Source organism: Plectropomus leopardus, chromosome 20 (genome assembly GCF_026936395.1).
Source record: "Plectropomus leopardus strain MGB_pleo_1.0 chromosome 20, ASM2693639v1, whole genome shotgun sequence".
Taxonomy (NCBI): domain Eukaryota; kingdom Metazoa; phylum Chordata; class Actinopteri; order Perciformes; family Serranidae; genus Plectropomus; species Plectropomus leopardus.
Genome location: NC_142195.1, coordinates 195,062 through 215,750, shown reverse-complemented (window position 1 = coordinate 215,750; position 20,689 = coordinate 195,062). Strand labels below are relative to the sequence as shown.

General features: G+C 45.8%; 1 protein-coding gene across 3 annotated transcripts in view; it reads left to right on the top strand.

Moving 5' to 3' along the window:
* Positions 1 to 18,991, top strand: part of crb2a (crumbs cell polarity complex component 2a) — a 94,103-nt gene extending 75,112 nt beyond the window's left edge. The window contains exons 12-13 of one of the 3 annotated variants that reach the window (XM_042509794.2): positions 15,789 to 15,915; positions 16,162 to 18,991. In XM_042509794.2, the coding sequence (XP_042365728.2) occupies positions 15,789 to 15,915; positions 16,162 to 16,383 (349 nt within the window). In that variant the 3' untranslated portion in view covers positions 16,384 to 18,991. The other 2 variants (XM_088070645.1, XM_088070644.1) reach the window with 2 other exon arrangements.
* The last annotated feature ends 1,698 nt before the right edge of the window (positions 18,992 to 20,689 follow it).

Genomic DNA, 20,689 nt, shown 5'->3' with positions numbered 1-20,689 from the left:
ATAGACTGTAACAATGACTTGCACACAGTCTGTCTCTAATGCAGCCACACCCTTAAATATGCATAACTTTGGGTGTTAATAAAATGTAAATAGGTGAGTTATAACGAAACTGGCCCCTTGTATAGTTGTCATGAATGCTGAAATAGAGACCAAAACTGTTTTTGTACCAGGCTTGAAACATGTTTGTTTCTGCTGTAAAACTGGGTATTTTAAAGTGGATATCCATGGGGATTGACTTATTCTCAGAGCCAGCATCAAATGGACAGTCAGTCATTTGCAGTTTTTGGCAGCCTGAGGATCAAAGGTCATGGGTGTTCAATATTGCTTTTTAGGCCTTACCCCCTATGTGCAGGGATTTCTCAAAATGCTCTGAATTTGTTGATGATATGTGGATTATAAATGGTGAAATTCCTAAACTCCTTGCAAATGTGCTTTTTCACAGAGTGGTGAGTCTTGTGCCATCATTGCTTGTGAACGACTGAGCCTTTCAAGAATGCCCATTTTACACCATATCATGATCCTGTCATCTGTTTACCTGTGGAATGTTCCAAACAGGTGTTTTATGAGCATTCCACAACTTTCCCAGTAATTTGTTGCGGGCATCAAATTCGTAATCAGTATATACATACTGATACTGATGCATATAGCATACTGATACTGTACAAAAAACAAAGAAGTTCATTAGTTTGAACATTAAATATCTTGCCTTGTACTTTATGCAAATGAATATAATATAATATAATATAAAAAAAGATTTGCAGATCATTACTTTCTGTTTTTATTTATGTTTTACATAGCATCCCAACTTTTTTTTTGAAATTGGGGCTATATCAAATGCATGCAAAGTTATGATAAGGCACACTCATACCTGCTCAGCATCAGCATCTCGTTATACACTGTATAATGACAATAAAGAGCATTCTGATTCTGATTCTGATTCTGGATTTAGTGCACTTTGAGACAAGCCTTGAACACTTGGTCACACTTGGTCATTTGCAGATTCTGATGCCAACACTGAGCAGAGGGTGGGTCTGGGGTGTCCAGCTTCAGACATAGGTCCATGGTGCTGTCATCTAGAGACTGCTGCTGACTGTGTCACAGTCTGCTCCACTCCATGTTTTCAACTCACCCCTGCTCCACTCTGCCAGTACCACTCCCACCTCATGAGCTCATCTCTTTCACCTGGACACTCGGCTGTAACTCATCTGTAATCTAACCAGTATTTAAACATCCCCTGCCTGAGCACACATTACCAGATTGTTCTTCGCTCTCACATGCAAGACTCTCCAGCACTCTTCGTTAGATTGATCACCCATTGCCGACCCTGCCTGCTTCTCACAAACCTGCCTTGTCGTTCTCTCAGTAAATGCCTCAGCCAACCTTACTCCACTTACCAACGCATCAGTCAGGCCTCCCCAGTCCTGGTCTCCAATCTCCTCTCAAGGCTACAGACACACTGAACTGTGTTGCTACTTTCTTGTTTGGCCCCTCATCGTCTTCATCGTCCGGGCTGCCATCGACCTGCAGCCCGGAACGTCCCTCCCCAACGGACACCTGCACTCCTAGTCCACCCCAGAGAGAGAGGCCATGGAGACCTACATGAAGGACTCTTTGGACGGGATCATCCGCCCTTCCTCCTCTTCTGTAGGGGCAATATTTTTCTTTGTGGAGAAGAAGGATAAGACTTTGAGGCCCTGCACTGACTGCACTGACAGCTCCATTGCTGCCCCTTTCAGGGCCCGGTCCACCTCTGCTCCCATCCTCCAAGTACCAGATCCTGATCGTCAGTTCACCGTGGAGGTGGATGCCTCCGATGTGGGAGAGGGGGCTGTCTTGTTCCAAAGTGCGGCCACAGGCCAGAAGCTGGTCTGGCACTGGAGGAGTAGCGGCACTGGCTTTAGGGGACCAAACAACCCTTTTTGCCCTTTTTGGTATAGACTGACCACAAGAACCTAAAATAAATCCAAACAGCTAAGAGACTGAACTGACGGCAGTCCCAGTGGTCCCTGTCCTTCACCCGCTTCAACTTTGCCCTCCACTACCGCCCTGGGTTCTTAAACATCAAACCTGTGAGTCTCCTCAACTAGGCTGCGGACTCGTCAACCCCTCCTTCGACGCCAAAAAGATGTAGTAGGGTTTACGATCAACTTTTATTTCATTTCTTCTTAGACCACATTTTAGAAAAATGACAAATAAGTGTACCAAATAAGGGTCCAACTCCATCCTCCTTGCCCCCTGCATGGTCGCTACCTTGACCTGGAAAATTGAGGAGAGGGTGAAGTCCGCTACCAAGGGTCAGCCTGGGCCCACTGCTTGCCCCCCAGACTGCCTGTTTGTCCCTCCACCTCTGAGGTCTGATGTGCTTCAGTGGGTCTATGCCTGCAAGCTCACTTGAAGAAGACATATGGGAGTTTGTCAACACCTGCCCTTTCTGCAACCAGCACAAGCCATCGCACCAGGCTTCCGCTGGCTTCCTGCACACCTCCCTGTGCCTCATTGCCCTTAGTCACACATCTCTTTGGACTTTGTCACAGGCCTTCCCCCATCTGACAGCAACACAACCATCCTTACTGTTGTTGTGCCCCTGCCCAAACTCTCCTCAGCCAAAGAGACTGCCAAGTTGGTTCTCATTTCCCACTATAAAAACCTTGTCTGATGAAAGCTGGGGAAACAATTCATACCCCAGCAACCACCCTCCTCTGATAAATAAAGTCAGTCAGTTTGAGGGTTTGGGTGATGTTTAGGCAGGGATAACACATCAACGGGAAAACAGTCTTTAACACAACAGGCTCCACGTGTGTGGACACTGGGGGACAGTCACCGTCAGCAGCTCCATACAAGCCACAGTGACCCAGGCTTTGCTCTAGTGCATCTCCTGTACTGCAGCCTGTGCTCCCGTTGCCTCACTGTGAGACTCCTCAGCTAGGAGGAGAGGAGACAGCAGCTGTTGAGACATTCCCTCAGTTAACAGCAGGAATAGCTCGAATACAGCTAGCGCAATTCCTCAGGTTAGGCCCAGCGCTGCAGTGACAGCCCTCGCTGGGTTAGTGGGTTTGCTCTGGCAGAATTCCGGCTGCCACAGCATCTCCTCTCCAGAGGTGCAGGCCACTCTCACAGTAAAAGTTGTCTCACAAGCCAGGAGTGAGGCAGAGAGGAACCACTGGGTAGCAGCTTAAATATAATAATTAAGTTTTCCATGCACACATTTCAATTCCAGATTTTCATTTATAAGCAAATTATAGAAAATCAGTTTAATTGTTTTTTCGCTAAGCAACTCCACAATGGACTTGGACATACTTTTGCTGCTGTTACCCTAAGGTGTGATATCACCTTCCTGCACCATCTACTTTGCCATTTCATTTTCGAGTTGGTTTGAGTTGTCAGATTTGAAAATGAAAAAAAATCCATGTCCTTTTTGTTTTCTTTTTAATTGTGTCATAGAATATACAACTTAAAGATGAAATTAAAATGCATATTATATGATAAACTCATATTTTAATATTATTTTTGAGTCAAACAATGCGTGTTTATTATGAAAAATAAGTACATGCATTTTAATTTTAAAATTTGACTTATCATTTCAATAATGATAACAATTTCTAAGGGCTTTTTTTGAAAATTAAAAAGCAAATGTCCATTACTTCTTCATTTCAATTATGTCAAAGAATATGATTCTTGAAGATTGAATTTTGTTAATGCATTTTAATTTTCAGATTTGCTTAGGACATTGCATAGGACATCCCTCTGCCCTTAGACCCTCACATCGCCCAAGGATAAAGGCCCCAAAAAGAACCCCTGAAATGGGGAAAAAATGGAAGAAACCTCACGAAGAGCGGCAGAGGATGATGAGGGATCCCCCTTCCAGGACGGACAGACATGCAATAGATGTTGTAAATAACAGTTGAATTACAATAATGACTAAAAGGAAAGAGAAAGAAAGAGGGGAAGAGAGAGGGAGAGATGCACAGCACTAATGGTAACAAACGCATGTCTTATTACAATAATGATTGTTGTAAAATTACTAAATGTATTCTATGATATCATGTTATGTTATGTGCAAATATTTTGGGTGTCGATAAAAGTCCCATGCGTATATTGACAGTGGAGGCGTGACTCATACTAATAGCAGTCGAAGGGTGCATCAAGCAGGATCACTGCATCGGCACAACCAGGACCCACAACACAGGCATAGCTTCAGACAGGACCACAGCAAGGGCAAAACTAAGACCATGATCAGGGTAAGCGGGGCGTATAGCACCAGCACAGCTATCCCCGTGATCAGGTGCAGCCAAGATTGCAGGCAGAATCCAGGAAACAAGGGAGCAGGAATGCTCCAGAAAGAAACGGAGTTAGTGGAATGCATTAAACAGACATGAGCATTTGCAGATGGAGGGAGCAAGAGAATGAAAAAGGAGCTTAATGTATCATAGAAAGTCCACTGGCAGTTACAAATGGAAAGTAACAAAGGAAGTAAGAAATGCATGTACTAATTTTTCGGCATGGCATCTGTTTGGGATAGGATATGTTTAATTTTTGCAATGTTATGCAAGTGAAAGAAAGCAGTCCTATCCTGATTGTCTCATTGATAGTGCTACTGGTTTACTGCAATCAGCTCTCGACTCCGTTGCACCTTTCAAGAAGAAAATAATGACACAAAGAAAATTAGCACCATGGTTTAACCCCGAGATACGCAAATTTAAACAAACATCATTAAAATTTGAAAGAAATTGGCGTTCAACCAACCTGGAAGAGTCCTGTTTAGTCTGGCAGGACAGTCTTGAAATGTATAGAAAGGCCCTTCATAATGCAAGATCAAACTATTACTCATCATTTGAGGAAAATTGAGGAAAATAAAATCAAACTCAGGTTTCTTTTCAACACTGCAGCTAGGCTGACTCAGAGTCACAGCTCTATAGAGCCTTGTATTTCTTTGGCCCTCAGCTGTGATGACTTTATGAGTTTCTTTAATGATAAAATTGTAACTATTCGAGATAAAATCCATCACATCTTGCCCTTAACTGACCTGACCTCGGATACAGGTAGCTTGGATAAGGCAACATGGCCTGGAATTTATTAGGTTTTCCAGGACTGACCTTCACCGACTCTCTAATTTGATCCAAGCCATCAACATGCCTGTTAGACCCAATCCCAACTAGGCTACTTAAGGAAGTTTTACCCTTAATAGACAATTATTTATTAGATATAATTATTGTGTCTTTATTAATGGGCTATGTACCACAGTCCTTTAAAGTAGTTGTCATTAAACCCCTTCTAAAAAAGCCCACTCTCGATCCAGAGGTTTTAGCTAACTATAGACCAATATCTAATCTCCCCTTATTTCTAAAATCCTTGAGAAAGTGGTTGCTCATCAACTTTGTGACTTTCTCCAAGATAATAGTTTATTCGAGGACTTTCAGTCAGGTTTCAGAGTTCATCATAGTACGAAGTAGTAGTAGAGACGGCACTAGTAAATATTACTAATGACTTATGGATTGCCTCTGATAAAGGTCTGGTCTCTGTCTTAATCTAATTAGATCTCAGTGCCCCATTTGACACCACTGACCATTGAATCTTATTGCACAGACTAGAACACTTAATGGGTCTTTAAGGAACAGCACTAAGCTGGTTTAAATCATACTTATCAGATTGTTCACCCAGTTTGTTCACATCAATGATCAATCAATCAATCAATCTGTGCATACTAAGGTCTGCTTTGGAGTGCCACAAGTTTCTGTGCTTGGACCAATCCTTTATACTTTATATATGCTTCTGCTAGGCAACATAATTAGAAATCACTTTGTAAATTTTCATTGTTATGCTCATGATACACAACTGTATCTATCTATGAAACCAGATGAAACTAATCAGTTGTCTAGACTTCAAGACGTCTTAAGGACATAAAAGCCTGGATGAGCCATAATTTCATTATGTTGAATTCAGACAAAACTGAAGTTATTTTTCTTGGCCCCAAACACCTCAGAAACTTCTTTTCTAAGGATGTAATTTCTCTAGGTGGCATTACGTGGATCTCCAGCACAACTGTAAGGAACCTCAGAGTTTTATTCGATCAAGATCTATCTTTTGCCTCCTATATAAAACAAACTTCTAGGACTTTGGGCTTTCTTTCACTTATGTAACATTGCAAAAATTAGGCATATCCTGTCCTAAACAGATGCTGAAAAATTAGTACACGCATTTGTTACTTCTAGGCTGGATTACAGTAACTCCCTATTATTTGGTTGTCCCAACAAATCTCTTAGGTCTGCTGCACGTGTTCTAAGGGGAACCAAGAAAAGGAACCACATTTCTCCTGTTTTAGCTTCTTTGCACTGGCTCCCTGTAAAATCCAGGGTTGAATTTAAAATCCTTTTCCTTACTTACAAGGTTCTAAATGGTCAGGCTCCATCCTATCTGTCACAGCTCATAGTTCCTTACCAACCCTCAAGATCACTGCACTCTCAAAACGCAGGATTACTTGTGGTTCCCAAAGTCTCCAAAAGTAGGATGGGAGCCAGAGCCTTCAGCTACCACGCTCCTCTTTTATGGAACCATCTTCCAGTTTCGGTCAGGGAGGCACACAACATTTCCACTTTTAAGGGTAGACTTAAGACCTTCCTCTTTGAAAAAGCTTATAATTAGGGCTGACTTAGGTTGCCTGGACCAGCCCCTAGATAGGATGACATAGGTTTAATCTGCTGGGTGACTGTCTAAGATACACTGAGCTCCTTTTTCTTTCTCTTGCTCCCTCCAAATCTCATGTCTGGTTACTGCATTATGCTAACTCTGTTGCCTCTCCGGAGTATTCCTGCTCCCTTGTTTCCTAGTTTCTCGGATCTTGGCTGCAATCTTGGCTGCAATCTTGGCTGCGCCTGATTGTGGTGATACCTGATGCTGGTTCTGTGACCCTGCCTTTGGTCGTGCTTGTGCTGTGGCTGCACTGATATCGTACCTCCGGTTCGCCCTGAATGTGGTCTTGGTTTTGCCATTTCTGTGATCCTGTCTGAAGCTACGCCTGTGTTGTGGGTCCTGGTTGCGCCAATGCCATGATCGTGCTTGATGCAACCTTTTACTGCCATTATTATGAGCCATGCCTCCAATATCAATATACAGATAGGACTCTTATAGACACCCACAATATTATCATAGTGTGTGCATTTAGTAATTTTAAACCTATCATTATTGTAATATGACATGCATTTGTTTCTCATGTAACTCATAATTCATCACTGCTAAAAGCCAAAGGAATACAAGGCTCTATAGAGCTGTGACTCTGAGTCTACCTATCTATGGTGTTGAAAAGAAACCTGGGATTATTTTTATTTTCCTCAATTAATGATGAGTAATAGTTTGCTTTGGCATGGCGGGGGGCCTTTCTATACGTTTTAAGATTGTCCTGCCAGACTAAACGGGACTCTTCCACGTTGGTTTAATGCCAATTTCTTTCAAATTTTTGCAATCTTTGTTTTAATTTGTGGATCTCGGGGTTAAACCATGGAGCTAATTTTTTTTGTTTCATTATTTTCTTCTTGAGAGGTGCAACACAGTCGAGAGCTGATTGCAATGAGCAAGTAGCACTATCAACAAGACATTCAATTTAGCAAATTACTTAAATTAGAAGTAGCTTTCTCAGTCACTGTGAGAAATGGTAATGAGGTCAATGCAGAGGTAATCAATTCCTTAAATTTAGCTACTACACTATCAGACAGACATCTAGAATAGTAACTTTTGCTGAGAGGTGTGTAATCAAGTAATGAAAAATCAGAGGTTATTAAATAATGGTCTGACAGAGCAGGATTCTCGGGGAAGACTATTAAATCTTCAGTTTTGGTGCCGTATGCAAGAAGAAGATTCAAGTTGTGGTTGTAGCGGTGGGTGGATCTATGAACACACTGACTGAAGCCAATTGAATCCAAAAGTGTGGAGAATGCAGCACTAAGGCTATCATTATTATTATCCACATGAATGTTAAAATCCTCTACAATAATTTCTTTGTTTGATTTAACCACTAAACCTGATATAAACTCAGAGAATTTGGATAAAGATTCAGAGTATGGGCTGAGTTGCAGTAAACTAAAACAAATAGAATGGGCTGTAGAGTTTTCCATGATGGGTGAGAAAGACTAAGAAAAAGGTTTTCAAATGAACTATAATTTAGCTTAGCTTTAGGGTGAATTGCTAAGCTTGAATCAAAAATAGCAGCGACTCTCCCTCCTCTGGCCCCCACAGCCAGGTCACTGTGAGGCAAAATAAATCAATATAGTTATCCAATATTAAATCAGTGACTAAAAGAGCCTTAGATGATAGGGATCTAATATTCAAAAGTCCAAATTGCTGGTGTGTGCTTTGACCTGAATTGGAACAAAGCAAACAAACTACAGGTGTGAAAGAAACCTAGATTATATAGGTTATTAGTTATATATTTAAGCAATATCACACAAGAGGGAGTGATGTTGTACTGTATCACGGCCGTGATTAAGTCGCAAGATAATCACAGCTGTGATGATATACAGTACAACATCATGACCTCCGGTGTGATATTGCTGTTGTACAACAGTTATACATGCATCTTTTATTAGTTCACAGTCATAAATGACAACAAATTATGATTTGTTTGTTTAATTAATGATTTTCAGGCTCCTCCGACACAACTAGGTCTGCAACCGCTGGAAGTGACAGCTGTTGCCTGGCAATGCATAAACATTTTCGTGCACGCTGCTTGCTAATCTGTGAAAGCTTGGTCTTCATGTTATGTACAGACCAGCTGCTTAGTATCATGAACATTTATCTCTGTGTTTTCAGTGAAATAAGAGTCTGTTATCAGACACTTTTTCGGACTGTAAGATTCAGATTAGTTACTTTGATCAGTTTGTCACTCCAGCGTGTGTCCACTACGTGATCTCAGGTTTTACCAAAACCTGTCCATCACAGCTACCCCCTCCTGGACTTCCTCAAAACTTTTAGTAACTGCATTGCATGTACAGTTAGCTCAAGCCACACTTCAAAATTCCCGTCCTTTCTTGCTCACCACCCACTCCTCTCTCTCTCCTCTCTCTTCTCTCCGCCCTCAACCTGACCAACTGACAATTACGTGAACAGCACCAACTAGCTGTATTAACCTATGCTTACACTATACTATAAACATATCCCACTTTCACTCTTACACTAATTACGGATTTTTAACACCCAAATTATTAAGCACACACACACAAAGACACATTTGAATTATCTTTCCCCACAGGTACTACAACCAGGATTTCCATTTTAATTTTTGGAAATTTAGTCACTGTGAAAACTGCTCACAGAGAGGTCTGCAGATGGACACTGCTTTTAGACTGATATGTTGCTTTTGGACATTTTACATTTACCTGCATTGTTTCAATACCAACTATAGAGATAATCTCACAATGGGACCTCTCCAACCACAACACAGCAATGTCATGGACCTGCTGTTTCTCCTCCTTACCTGCTGCCAGTACTTTTCCACTCACCCTCCCTCTGCTCTGCTCTACCTGCTAGCCACGCCTACTGCTGCAGCCTGCTCTCCCCTCAGCTGCAGCTCATCTCCAATCAGTGCAGTATATAAGACACTCCAGTTCACTCACTCATTGCCAGATTGTTCCTCTGCACTATGCATGTCTTTCCAGCGTTTCTCTATCAGATCTCCCGTTGCCGACTCTGCCTGTTCCTGACCTGCTCTACTCGCCTGACTCCCCGTGAACCTACCTGCTCTTTGTCCTCGACCACGTGTTCAGTTTCGGCGTTCCGGAAATCTGACGGCTCTCCTGGTAAAGACTCCTTCGCTCGGCTAAGACGCTCCTTCTGCCTGATCCCTGTCGGTGCTGTTACCTCCGCGGACGGACTTCCTGGTTATCGAACCCCTGCCTGTCCCAGACCATTCCTCTGCTCAATCCCTGTCGGCGTTCCAGCACGTGGAGAAGGCTCGCGGAGCTACGGGGTTTCCTCCTCGCCAGCCACTGTGGGTAGAAGCTTCGTTTCTTCACTTCGTGTGATACCCAGAGACTTTGCTAGGGCTTCCTGCCCGAAGAACGAACTCTTTACCTGTAAGCTGAGCTTTGACTGTGTTGGTTTAAATAAAAGTTATTACCAACTGAACGAGCGTTTTGGCGTACTGCATCTGGGTCCTACAACCACCCGTTACAGTACAATCTGGCCAAATATGGACCCAGCAGATTCCAGCGCTCTCCAGTCCCGCTTAGCCCGTGTTGAGGGAATGTTGCAGCAACATGAGGCTCAACTAACCTCCAACGTGGCGGAGGCTCGTCAGTCCGCTTCGGCGTTGGAAGGGGTGCTAACGCTACTGGCTAACCAGGTTCAACAAATGGCTTCCTCGCTGACTCAGCACACCGCGCCTGCTCCGAGTCCGGTCCAGTCTGCTCCCGTTCCTGCACCACCCCCAAGCATAGCTCACGAGCCCCGGGTAGGGACGCCGGAGCGATACGCCGGGGATCCAGAGGGTTGCAATCCATTCCTGACTAACTGTTCAATCCTGTTCGCACTGCAACCACTCACATTCTCCACATAGGCAGCTAAGGTCGCTTTCACCATCAACCATCTCACTGGTCGAGCACGCCTATGGGGAACTGCAGAGTGGGAAAGAGGCACGCCGGCTTGTGTGTCTTTTTCTGCTTTCGCTGAGGAGCTCCACAAGGTTTTTGGGCCGGTTCCTGTGGGTTCTGACGCCACCGGAGGACTTTTGAGCCAGCGACAGGGCAACCGGACGGTGGCTGATTTTGCCATTGAATTTAGGACGAAGGCTCGACAAAGCGACTGGAACTCGGCAGCCCAGTGTGACACCTTCCTCAATGGCCTAGCCCCATATGTTAAAGATGAACTGGTCTCATTCGATCTCCCTCCATCTCTAGACGGTTTAATTGAACTCACCACACGATTAGATCGACGCATCCAGGCGAGGAGAAGAGAGCAGATCCGGGAGGGAGGTGCTCGTCGGGGCCAGAACGTCATGCATGGTTCTCCTGCACTCGTCAGTCCTCCTTCAGATCCTGTGATGGGAGGAGCGGAACCCATGCAGGGACACACTCGGCTAACCACTGAAGAACGGGAGAGACGACGATGGGGAGATCTGTGCCTCTACTGTGGACAGGCCGGCCACTTTGTTTCCCGATGTCCAGTAAAAGGGGCGGGCTCAACAGTAGAAGGGGGCATACTGCTGAGCTGATTTCAGAACTCTGTTTCCAGCCCTCGCCCTCTATTCCATGTCCAGCTCCAGCTCAAGGAAGGTTCACACTCTCTCGCCACGTTCATCGACTCTGGGGCCGACATCAACCTGATGGACAAAGAGCTCGCTCGTCAGCTGGGAATGAAGCTGGTCCCCCTTCCTCGTCCCCTGCCGGCCAGCGCCTTAGACGGTCATCTCCTGGGAACGGTGACTCATCAGACGGCTCCCGTTCCCATGCTACTGGCAGGGAGTCATCGTGAGACCATCCAGTTCCACGTTCTGAACTCTCCAAGATTGCCGTTGATCCTCGGGTACCCTTGGCTTCGTTGTCACAACCCGCATATTGACTGGTCCACGGGTTCGATTCAGTCTTGCGCTCCATCCTGTCAACAGATCTGTCTGCAGCGACCCGTTTCTCCCACACCATCCACCAGTTCCTGCTCCGTTCCAGACCTGTCCATGGTGCCTGCTGAATATGCCGATTACAGCGAGGTGTTCAACAAAGCCAGGGCCACTTCTCTGCCCCCGCACCGAGCTTATGACTGCGCCATCAACCTCTTACCTGGCTCGGTTCCTCCCAAGGGCCGTCTCTACTCCCTGTCCGCACCAGAAAGAGAGGCCATGGAGACCTATATTAAAGACTCGTTGGCCACTGGAATTATCCGGCCCTCTTCGTCTCCTGCAGGGGCTGGATTCTTCTTCGTGGGGAAGAAAGATGGTTCTCTTCGACCCTGCATCGACTATCGGGGCCTGAACGAGATCACCATTAAAAATCGCTACCCTCTTCCTCTCATCTCCTCGGCTTTTGAACTGTTGCAAGATGCCACGATCTTCACCAAGCTGGATCTACGCAACGCCTACCATCTGGTTCGAATCCGAGAGGGAGACGAATGGAAAACGGCTTTCAATACTCCCACAGGTCACTACGAATATTTGGGGATGCCGTTCGGACTCACTAACGCCCCAGCTGTCTTCCAAGCTCTGGTCAATGACGTTCTCAGGGACCTGTTGAATAAATACGTCTTTGTCTACCTAGACGACATCCTGATCTTCTCTCGTTCCATAGAGGAGCACATCCACCATGTCCAGACGGTCCTGCAGCTCCTATTAAAGAATTCCCTGTTTGTAAAGGCAGAGAAGTGCGAATTCCACGCCAGTTCTGTTTCCTTCCTTGGCTACATCATCGGACACAACCGCATGGAAATGGACCCTGCCAAGGTCTCCGCTGTTTCCTCCTGGCCCGTTCCCGACTCCCGCAAGCAGCTGCAGCGATTCCTGGGGTTCGCAAATTTCTACCGCAGGTTCATTCGTGGCTACAGCACGGTGGCGGCTCCCCTCTCTGCCCTCACCTCATCCAAAGTGCCATTCCGATGGTCCCCAGCTGCTAACGAGGCCTTCCAAGACTTAAAGAGACGCTTCAGTTCGGCGCCCATTCTCCTCATTCCCGACTCCGAGAGACAGTTTGTGGTGGAGGTTGACGCCTCGGATGTGGGGGTAGGGGCTGTTCTCTCTCAGCGCTCGGCAGAAGACGAAAAGCTGCATCCCTGCGCCTTTTTCTCCCGGCGCCTATCCCCTGCTGAGAGGAATTATGACATCGGCAACCGCGAGCTACTAGCGGTCAAGCTGGCATTGGAGGAGTGGCGCCATTGGCTGGAGGGTACCACTGTTCCCTTTCTGGTATGGACAGATCACAAGAACCTGGAGTATATCAGAACAGCCAAAAGACTGAATTCTCGCCAGGCTCGTTGGGCTCTGTTCTTCACCCGGTTCTCGTTTACCCTCTCCTATCGCCCTGGCTCCCGTAACGTTAAGCCCGACGCGCTGTCCAGACAGTTCCTGGAGGAGGAGGGGGACTCATCCCAGCCTGACAACATTCTTCCCTCCTCTCATCTCCTAGCAGCTCTTATCTGGGAGATAGAGGAGCGGATAAAGTCGGCGTTGGAGGACCAGCCGGGCCCCAGTTCATGCCCTCAGGGTCGTCTGTTCGTTCCCCAAGACTTCAGGTCCGAGGCCCTGCAGTGGGCCCATGCTTCCCGTCTGACCTGTCATCCTGGGGTTTCCCGCACCAAGGAGGTCCTGCAAAGGCGGTTTTGGTGGGCCACCCTAGACGAAGACACGAGGAACTTTGTCAATGCCTGCCCAGTCTGTAGTCAGAGCAAGACCTCCCGCCAAGCCCCTGCCGGATTCCTGCACCCACTCCCTGTACCTCATCGTCCCTGGTCTCACATTTCTCTGGACTTTGTTACCGGTCTGCCACTGTCGGAAGGAAACACTACCATCCTGACAGTGGTAGACCGGTTCAGCAAGATGGCGCACTTTGTGCCATTACCGAAGCTGCCCTCTGCCAAAGAAACTGCTGAACTAATGCTCCTGCATGTCTTCCAACTACACGGCTTCCCTACGGATGTGGTTTCCGACCGGGGTCCTCAGTTTACCTCGGCGTTCTGGAAAGAATTCTGTCGGCTCTTGGGGGCATCCACCAGTCTGTCTTCTGGATACCACCCACAGTCGAACGGTCAGTCGGAGCGGCTTAACCAGGAGATGGAGACGGCGCTGCGGTGTATGGCCTCCAATCAGCCCGCCTCCTGGTCACCACAGCTGTTGTGGGTGGAATACGCACACAACACCCTGGTCAGTTCTGCCACCGGGCTCTCACCATTTCAGTGTGCATACGGCTTCCAGCCTCCCCTGTTTCCTGACCAGGAAAAAGAGACTGCTTATCCGTCGGTAGAGACTTTCATCCGCCGCTGTAAGCGCACCTGGTCCCGAGCTCGGTCTGCACTCCTGCGGACCGCCGCTCGCTACGCCTCCTCAGCCAACCGTCGCCGCTCCCAGGCTCCTCCGTACCGGGTCGGACAAAGAGTTTGGCTGTCCACCAAGGACCTTCCCCTGAGGGTGGAATCCCGCAAGCTGGCTCCCAAGTATGTTGGTCCGATTCCTGTGGAACAGGTCGTCAACCCGGTGGCGGTCCACCTCAAGCTGCCCCACTCCATGCGCATCCATCCCACGTTCCACGTCTCCAAGGTCAAGCCGGCCAGGGAGTGTCCTCTGCAGCCCGCCTCTCGACCACCGCCGCCTCCCCGTCTCATTGATGGGGCTCCGGCTTACACGGTGCGTCGCTTGCTTCGCTCCCGTCGACGAGGTAGGGGTCTGCAGTATCTGGTGGACTGGGAGGGTTATGGCTTCCACCGTAGTTCCACCGCCTGAATCCTGATCAGCCCTCCCGTGCGGTCCGGAGACGGTGTTCCTCCGCCTCTGTCCCGGCTCCCCCTTCTCCTGTTCCTGGGACATCCGGCCTGGGTTCCTGCTTGGAGGCTTCTGTGTCGCAGCTGGTGGATGGTCCTCCCTCTGGTGATGACGACACGGGTTCCGGCGTGTCGGAGGAATTCTGACCCTCCTCCTGGCCCCCTCCGCCTGCCCGGCTTCTGTGGCCCTGTGTTGGGACGTCATGGGCCGTCCCTTGAGGGGGGGGTTCTGTCATGGACCTGCTGTTTCTCCTCCTTACCTGCTGCCAGTACTTTTCCACTCACCCTCCCTCTGCTCTGCTCTACCTGCTAGCCACGCCTACTGCTGCAGCCTGCTCTCCCCTCAGCTGCAGCTCATCTCCAATCAGTGCAGTATATAAGACACTCCAGTTCACTCACTCATTGCCAGATTGTTCCTCTGCACTATGCATGTCTTTCCAGCGTTTCTCTATCAGATCTCCCGTTGCCGACTCTGCCTGTTCCTGACCTGCTCTACTCGCCTGACTCCCCGTGAACCTACCTGCTCTTTGTCCTCGACCACGACGGCTCTCCTGGTAAAGACTCCTTCGCACGGCTAAGACGCTCCTTCTGCCTGATCCCTGTCGGTGCTGTTACCTCCGCGGACGGACTTCCTGGTTATCGAACCCCTGCCTGTCCCAGACCATTCCTCTGCTCGATCCCTGTCGGCGTTCCAGCACGTGGAGAAGGCTCGCGGAGCTACGGGGTTTCCTCCTCGCCAGCCACTGTGGGTAGAAGCTTCGTTTCTTCACTTCGTGTGATACCCAGAGACTTTGCTAGGGCTTCCTGCCCGAAGAACGAACTCTTTACCTGTAAGCTGAGCTTTGACTGTGTTGGTTTAAATAAAAGTTATTACCAACTGAACGAGCGTTTTGGCGTACTGCATCTGGGTCCTACAACCACCCGTTACAAGCAATCCACAACATAGAACTAATGTGGGCCAGGGAATATAGTTCCTACCCCCTTGTTTTTTAGACCACACCAATTAAGCCTTCACTGTGACTTTTCCTACAGAACTGTACATTTTTCGTAACAGCATCTTGCATCATTGTGATGTATCCTGGTCTCAAAATCTGTATGGACAGATTTTGTGACCAGGATACATCACAATGATGGGGTGTTTTCAATAGGTGTCCCCAGGGGTGCATTTTACAATGATGACACACACACACACACACACACACAAATACCAATGACAACAATACTATCTGTTGCAAAGTTGACATCGATGGTAATAAAATATTTATTCTCACATAAATGTTTTTGGAAATGTTCAGAGTGGTCTAAAATGTTCTCTCTTTTCAAGCACATTCATTTGTGTCTTGTAGGTGTGAATTGGAGATAGATGAGTGTGAGTCCAACCCCTGTCGAAATGGTGGTTCCTGTTTGGATCGATTCAACATGTTTGTTTGTGAATGCCCACCTGGCTACAGTGGTCCAATCTGTGACACTAACGTATGTTTGTTACATTTTTCTTTGTTGGTTTTATAAATACAGGTCAAAATGTTGACTTTTAGATTTTTGCCAAGCAGTATCAAGTAAACATCCAATGGCTTATAGAAGTTCAGAAACCATTAAAACATATTTTATTTTGTATTTATGAAATACTGAAGCAGATAAGAATGGTCGACAAATCTCCACCTGTTTTCAGAAAACTAAAGCATGACATTTTCACAGTCTCCGCCCTCTGTACCTTTGCAGAAACAAGCCCAGAAACAAGGAATCCCCTGGCTGGTGGTAGCCATCCCGCTCCTCTGCTTATGTGTGTTGATACTGATCATCAGCTTGACCTTCATGGTGCTCATGGCAAGGAAGAAACGCCAGTCAGAGGGCGCATACAGCCCAAGTGCTCAGGAGGTGGCTGGAGCTCGGCTGGAGATGGACAGCATGCTCAAGGTCCCACCTGAGGAAAGACTCATCTAACACAAAGGATGAGGAAAGAAGGGTGTTCAAGATGAGAGAGACTCACAGGCAGGTGCACAGGGCTCACTGTGAGACTCATGGATTATCTGAATACTTGGGCTATACTGAGTTGCATATGGTGTAGGAAACAACCCCCTTGTGGTTGTGATCTGGTCCTGACCCTGTGCTATTGCGCTGTAAGTTATGTCATTTATTAAAAACATCTGAGGAAATAGCCCCATGTCCTAGTACTGTGTAATTTTGCACATAGTAATTTGTCAGTGGCAGGGCCTTGACCTTTTTTTAAATACCTAACTAGTGCACTGAAGGACTTTGTTTCGAAAATCTTGGGATCATGAAAGTCAACCGCCACAAGCACACAAACTGTGGAATATGCTATTTTCATTTAATTTTTTTCATTGTATAAGGATCATGGTACACCTGTGATGCTGCTGGGTACTGGACTGCATTCTTAAGAAGCATCCTCATTACATGTTAGGGGCCCTAGCAGCATCCAGCACACTCCAGCCAATACACAGGGCTGTTGCTGCAATTGCTGTATTGACCACAAAATGCTACCCTCAAGCAAACTCTGACTTAACTGGAGTGATCAGAAAAGTATTGTTTCCAGTTTTACTTATAATGAAGATCTCAGTGGTTATTATGACAAGATATGGCAGTTTAAATAGAGGTACATAGATTTAATTTGTGCACAAAAAACAAAAAACTTGAATGCCATGGAAGCTTCAACTGAGGAGATGAAACCATCACATCAGGACGGGGCAATGAGACCGTAACCTTCCTGTATCAGTTTTCTGTGTGGTTTTTAGTTTGAAATTTAACTGAAGATCTCTTAATTTATTATCATCATCCTGTTATGCCCACTTCTATAGCAAATGTTTGATAACTGCAGAATTAGCTCTGCCATCTGTTTGTCATCAATGAACCCTTTATGTTCAAATTTAAATAATGCCTTCTGTCAATGCTGGAATGCCATTGGATGCACATCTTGTTCAGTGTTCAATTTAGCTGAATTTTGTCTCTTCAAACCCTAGTTAGATATGAGCACAGCTCTCTACTGACAATAATGCCCTTGTGTTATAACCCACAGATGTTAAGTCTAGGGACAAAGGGAAGCAACACAGCGATGTGGTGTTAAACAGGCGGGAAAGCCATTTATTGTTCAACACATGTATGAATGACTGAACTGGCCCAGCACCAAGCGAGCAGCCCACACACAAACAAACAAACAAAGGGAGAGGACGGCGGGTGGCGGCAAATCAATAAACCAAATAAAACACCTTATGCCTGCCGAACCCACCCCACAGCTTACTACATGTTGTCATCGGTGTGACAATGACAACATGTGTTAAACATGAAATACAACAAAAGCTTATCTAGAGTCGAACTCCCTCATACACCAGTTAACATGAAGCTCCGAGTTAACAATCACGAGTTTACATCAATCAGGCCAGCACAATACCGAGGCGAACTGCTCATGGGTAAGCACAGCCGCCCCCTGGTAAAGGTACGGCGGACTTAAATAGAGCAGGAGGAGGAGAAATGAGCCACAGGCAGAGGAACACCCCAGGATACAGAAGGAGGGACTCCCCGATGATGTGGTAAACCTCCGAGGATGTCATCAGTCACGTTGCCTGAGAAATGAGACTGCCACAACCCCAATACACACAACGACCAAAAACAATGCCAGCGCCCGTAACACATTGCTATGCACAATTTTGTACTTCTGTGATGTGAAAGCAGACTGAGGCTCCAACAAAAATGACAGCTGGGGGAAAATCCAGGCTAAAAATATGTCATATAGATTGGCCTCAATTATTAAATCATCTCCCTACTAAAAGCAGTATTTGCCACTGACAATCCAATGTTTGGAGCAGTTCTGTCACAAAAATGCACCTAACTAACCAGGAAATGTACAGCAACTTAAAATGAGTCTACATCTGATTAATGACAAGTTCTAAACCACAGAATTGGTTGCATCTGTATTCTTATAATGATGAATCCCATGGTCCTCTTAAATTGACAGTGTGTTTAGTTAATCCAATATTAGCATGGGTAGACACCCCACAAATCCCCTGTCTGAAGGGGGTGGAGCACATGACAAAAAAAACTCCTTAAGTCTGCTTAAGTCTTAGTAATTTTTTTTTTTAAAGATTTAAAGACCTCCATAATTGAATTGCCCCCCTACCCCCCCCCCCCACACACACACATACAAGGTATTTTCTGCTCATGTTTGTCTTAGCAGCAGTGATAATAGTTATAATAATTTAAAAAATGTATTTAACCCAGGGAGATGAAAACAAACCACTTCTGATGATTTGAACTTCTTAGTATTAACGTGAGATTTTTAGGAAAGTGAGGTAGAAATATCACACCAAAATAAGCACTGAAAGGAACAACAACACCGATCCTAAAGTGTCAACATAAAATATCCTGCAACACACTATAATGTGATGTACAGTATTAGTTTGTTTAAATGAACATGTCATTATTTAGTACAGATTCCAGTGTTGGCTAGACTAATGTCAGTCTTTTTTTAATTGTGTACAAAATCCAGGATGTTTTATTCACCATGTATTATAAACATATATTAAAACCAAATTGGTTTTGAAGTGTCAGATCATTTTATATCTATCCAAAGTTCACAGTCACAGTGGACTGGAGTATATCCCAGCATGCATTAGGTAAGAGGACAGTTTGCCATCCTATTCCACAGATATCACATCGACATACATACATAGATGAAGAAGACAAAGGGGGACTGGCCCAGATGAAAGGAAGCGGACAAACAAACAAATAAGGATAGACAATGGTGGGATAAGTAGACTGTACTTGTATGGCACTTTTCTAGTCTTTTTGACCACTCAAAGCACTTTGACACTACATGTCACATTCACCCATACACACCCATTCACAGGTTTGTAAATGGGCGAACAGATAAACAAACAAGAGCAACATAGGAAGAAAGGAAAAGGAAGATATAAAACAGAGGGAATCGATTTAGCAGGGAGAGTCAGTTGCATAGGGTTGCTTCGTACGTGTGCTTGTGTTTGTGTGTGGGTGTGTGTGTGTGTGTGTGTGGGCATAGATGAAGAAGCCACAGGGGGACTGGCCCAGATGACAGGCAGCGGACAAACAAACAAATGAGGATAGAGAATGGTGGGATTCTTGGACATGTCACATTCACCCATTTACACATACTTGTGGCCAAGGGTACATGGCGCCCCTGCTACTCATTAACCATTCATACACACTCACACTCCAATGACTCAGTTCAGTATCTTGCCCAAGAATACTTTGACATGTTAACTGGAGGATATATATGGGTGACTATTCTTGATAAATGATAGGTGGAAAATGTAGTTCTCCATATAATACAATCCAAATAATAATATTATAAAAGGGGGGATTGCAAAGCCATATACATAAATGAATGACAAGGGATAGAGGGACAAGGCAGGAAAGCTTTTTGCCATTTGTAATAGAAAGAATTGGCTTCTGCCATCCCTGCAGTAAGGTCCCTGTCTGGTGAAGTTCTTACTGCAACTGTAGATATTAACAGGACCTGCTCAGTATCTATCTCTACTGATAAGGAAATATGTTCTTTTATAGAGCCACTAGGGCTGCCTAAGCTGTCTGAAGAACAAAGGGAATTTCTTGATTCAGATATAAAATAAGAGGAGGTCAGGAAGAAGGAAAGAAAGGAAAGGCTTCACTCTAGGTAAAATCCTTAACTGAAAAAGGCTGGATTTAACAACAGAATTAATCTGTTGAACCAATTTAAGACCATTGTAAATTTTTACCCCCAGATTAATTACAACAGGATTGACATAGGGAGCACGGGAACCCAGGTCCAGGGGAGCATTGGGGCCCTACCACTGGGTCCAAACATGATAACTTCAGTTTTGCTGTCACTGAAGTTTAAGAGGTTCAGAGTCATCCAAGCCTTGATGTCCTTTAGACACTCTAGTAAGGGGTGTAGGCAATTTGGATTGTTTGGATTTGGGGGCAGGTAGATGTTGGGAGTCGTCGACATAAAAATGGAAGGAAATGCCATATTTTTTTATAATTGCCCCTAAGGGGGCCAAGTAAACAGGAAAGAGGATAGGCCCAAGAATTGAACTTGGGCCTTTTTCTTAGAGGCTGGAAGACTGGGTTGGTGCCCTCATTCCAAGAATGGATTGTTGGAATGGCCCGAGTAGCAGCATTTGAAAAGATGTCCTATAAGCAGATGGGAAGATTAAAAGTATATTTAAGAAAGTGTGGCAGATACTTAACTTTTTTGGAGGGCTCATGACTGGGACAT